The sequence below is a fragment of the Quercus suber genome, unplaced genomic scaffold (genome assembly GCF_002906115.3).
Source record: "Quercus suber isolate HL8 unplaced genomic scaffold, Cork oak 2.0 scaffold_938, whole genome shotgun sequence".
NCBI classification, from domain to species: domain Eukaryota; kingdom Viridiplantae; phylum Streptophyta; class Magnoliopsida; order Fagales; family Fagaceae; genus Quercus; species Quercus suber.
Genome location: NW_027070361.1, coordinates 160029 through 163615, shown reverse-complemented (window position 1 = coordinate 163615; position 3587 = coordinate 160029). Strand labels below are relative to the sequence as shown.

The window sequence follows — 3587 nt, the reverse complement described above, 5'->3', positions numbered from 1 at the left end:
CAAGATATAAAATCAAGGGAGCCACCTCCTAGATTTTAAAAATTCCCTACTCTTCTTCTTTTTTTCTTTTTTTCTTCTTTTTTAATAATTAAAAAAAGAATTTATTTATAAATTTTTACTTGCCCCTAGAATTAGAAAAAAAAAATTTGTATTACATTTATGTGACTGATGTATTCTTGTTATTATTATTTTATCTTATTACTCGTATTAAACTAATCCATATTTAAGATACTTGTTTTTAGAAATAGATAATTAATAAGCCTCTTTAGTAGAGCTTTTTTAATTTTTCCAAAAAAAAAAAACCTTCTTTTTTTTTTTTTTTTTAAATTTTGCATTTAGAAAGTATATGCACTATATTTTTATTTTAAGAAGAAAAGAAAGCGCAAATTTGGTAGTTGAGAGTTAAAAGATCCTTATTTGACTTGTATATCTTTAGACATATAAAGTTAAATTTTTACATGTTCGTAATTTCTAGACTATTAAGGTACATTGGTTCACTGAAATGGAATAACTCTTTCTATTTAGTTAGCTATTTTTTATGAATGTATGTCTACGCTATGAGAAGCTTTGACTCCCAATTTTCAGTCAGGGATCTTACGCCTATTGAGGGCGTCCTCAAATCGACAACACGAGCTCACTCGCAATTCGGTGCTGAAATCATTTTCTGAAGCAGGATGGTAATCTTCTCTTAGCTGTACATCCCTGAGAGTTGGTATTTTCAAGAGAAACATCATCAAGTGTTCGTTAGCCGTTCCATGAATAAAAAGCTTTCTGAGTGTCCCACATTGTGCAAGCAATCCTGCTGCTGGGAGAGAGACAGCTCTATGATTAATCTCTCTGTCCAGTGGAGGCCAATAATCAAGCTCAGTGAGGTTCAAATTCCCAACCCCCTTAAGATAAAATCGCTCCCACAGGCTCAAATCCGCATACCCATAAGGAGCAGTAAGAGCATAACCAATAGTACCTCCACAATCCAGTTTCATCTTTGAGAGCCTAGGATAACACTCAAGGGAGCTCAGTTCAAATGCATGCATGGAAGGCCATGACTGCTGCCTACAGTCACCTTCGATTCGTATTTGTATCTCTTCTAGTACAGGACAGTCATTTAAGCCCACTGATGAAGTCAATGGACTCAGAAGCTCCCCAACAGAAATCCAAAGCGAAAGATAATGCAACTTTGCCCATGTCCTTGAAGAGAACTTATTGTCCAGACGCTTTTCTGGTTGGATAGATTTGTTTCCAGCAATTTGATTCAGATCCCCTTCTAATCGTTGGACACTTTCCCATACACAATCTATGTGCAATTGTTGTATTTGGCCTCGAATTGGTTCTAGTGCACGTAAGGAACACACAGCATTGAGATGCTTACAGCTAGAGATTTTCACATCAATTAAAGTTCTCTTAAGGATGGAAGAAAACTTTCTGAACCCTATCTCCGTGATCCTTTTGCAACCATGCACCTCAAACTTGGTCAGTCTCGGGCAGCCATGTGAGATAGCTATCAAGCTAGAATCGGTTAAATCAGCAGAGTTCTTGATAGACAGGGATTCCAACCTGGAACATAGTGTAATCCCATTTAGCTGTGAATCTAGTCCCCTGCAAATCCCATGGAAATGTCCCAGCTTCAAAGATTTAAGCCGCGGGCACTTGGAATTAAGTATTTCCGATGCTGATCCGGTATCTCTAACATTGTGACAAACGTCAAGAACCAACTCCTCAAGCAGTGGTAATCCAGCACAAAGGCCCGCAAGCGTTGCATGACTGATTCTAGCGTCTTCAGTGGCGTACCCCTCATCATCATGGTTCGCCCTGGCGTTTGACAACGAAGTAGCATCTACAAGGTGAAGAAGAGAAAGACGAGGACAATTCGAAGAAAGAGAGAACAAAGTTTCATCCCCAACAAACCCAACGAGTCTGTGGTCAAATAAACAAGTTGCCAGAAACTGACGGAGATTCGGGCAGGCAGATGTAATGGCAAGGAGCTCATGGGACTTGTATCCCTCAGCGTAAGAATAGGTATTAAGGATATTGAGATAGGAGATAGAAGCTGCAACTTTAGGGTTGGTTTTAAGCGCAGGGGGGAGATCTTCTGTCCAGCAATAGAAATGAGAGAGATCAAGAGAAGAAAGCGAAAGGCAGTGCTCAAACAGTGGGAGGAAATCAAAACCAAGAGGAATAGACAAACGTTGATGCCAACGTATGAGCTTAACATGGCGTAGATTAGGCCATTGAGGAGCAAAAAGATAGAGAATTGAAGGGTTTCGAGCGTATATTGTAAGAGAAACAACGGAAGGGAAGGCTTGGCGAAAAAGTTGAGCAAATAGTATTGAGTTAGGGGATGAGTAATCCAAGAGTGGATGGCCCCAAGGGGAGAGCAAAGAGAGGTCAAGATTGGTTACAGCTTGGAAACAAGTTGGCAGAAGGAAGAGGTCGCGAATGTTGCCCCGGAGAGCAAGGGAAGTGCGAGTAGATCGCTCTAGCAGGTGCCATTTGAGGCATACAAGAGAAATGGCATTGCGGGTACGAGTGTCAGTAACTAAGGAGAATATATTGAAGAGAATTAAATCTGGTAAATCGTGGAAATGGACATGGTTAAGTGCAGTCATTTTGACATGGACTTTGCTTGTAAGAGAGAAAAAGAATGGCTTTGGGGTGGTTAAAGAAACCTCAACTATTGTCTTATATACAGTGGGAAAATAGGTCGTACCTACAAATGGCAAAGTTTTGCGGGCGAAAAGAAAAGATTCAACCATTCAAAAACGCCAACTGGTGGGGATGATGAATATATCTTTTATTATGTGGTGTAGGACTGAAGACAAGGATGGAAAAATAAAAACCAGCATTCTCATAGGTAGAGGCATAGAGCAAGAGAGGAGTATACCCATGCTAGAAGATTCATTATCTAAATAAGTGGTGGCTTATTCAGAGAGACATCACTTACCCAAAAAAAAAACAAATTTCAGGGAGAGAGAATATGCGCGAACATATGGAGATGGAGAAAAGGATACAGTTAGTGGGAACTGGTGGCCTCAGAGAGATCAGGAAGACAGGAGGAACCTGTAAGGTAGAAGATAAAGATACATACACCAAATCAAGGTACAATGATCTGCCAGTTGTCAGGAAGGGAGCTCATGTCGATCTTGACCCATATTTTTGTTTTTCATGTACCTTTTTGTGATGGGTCAACCTCCATTTCTTCCGTCCAGAACTTGGCTGCTGTTTCCGGTACTATGTTTTGGAAGAACAAAACTTGGGTCCAGTATCTGGTTACAGCATTCCAACGGGTCAATGTATTCGGTGCGGTGCACTGGACCCCAGGCAAGTCCGCTTTGAAATACTTTATTCCAGCCAAAGAAATGCTTAGGCAAAGGAATTTTCTTTTAAAGTTCTTTCACTCCATGATTGGACTTAGAAGCACGATGTAGGAAACTCATGTTAGCCGTGTGTTAAATTTTATGGTATGTGTAATCTATGTTTCCGCTTCTTATATGTAATACAAGTATTATATGTGCAACCAATTCTTAATATGATATGTGAATATAGATTCAAGTAGATTAAAAATTTGACCAATTATGTCGCCATATACA

General features: G+C 39.6%; 1 protein-coding gene across 1 annotated transcript; it reads right to left on the bottom strand.

The window, feature by feature from the left end:
• Positions 1-581: 581 nt before the first annotated feature.
• Positions 582-2811, bottom strand: LOC112024777 (F-box/LRR-repeat MAX2 homolog A). The gene has a single exon (XM_024057418.2). It carries the CDS (start codon positions 2751-2753, stop codon positions 582-584), a length of 2172 nt encoding a protein of 723 aa, XP_023913186.2. The 5' UTR covers positions 2754-2811.
• Positions 2812-3587: the final 776 nt, after the last annotated feature.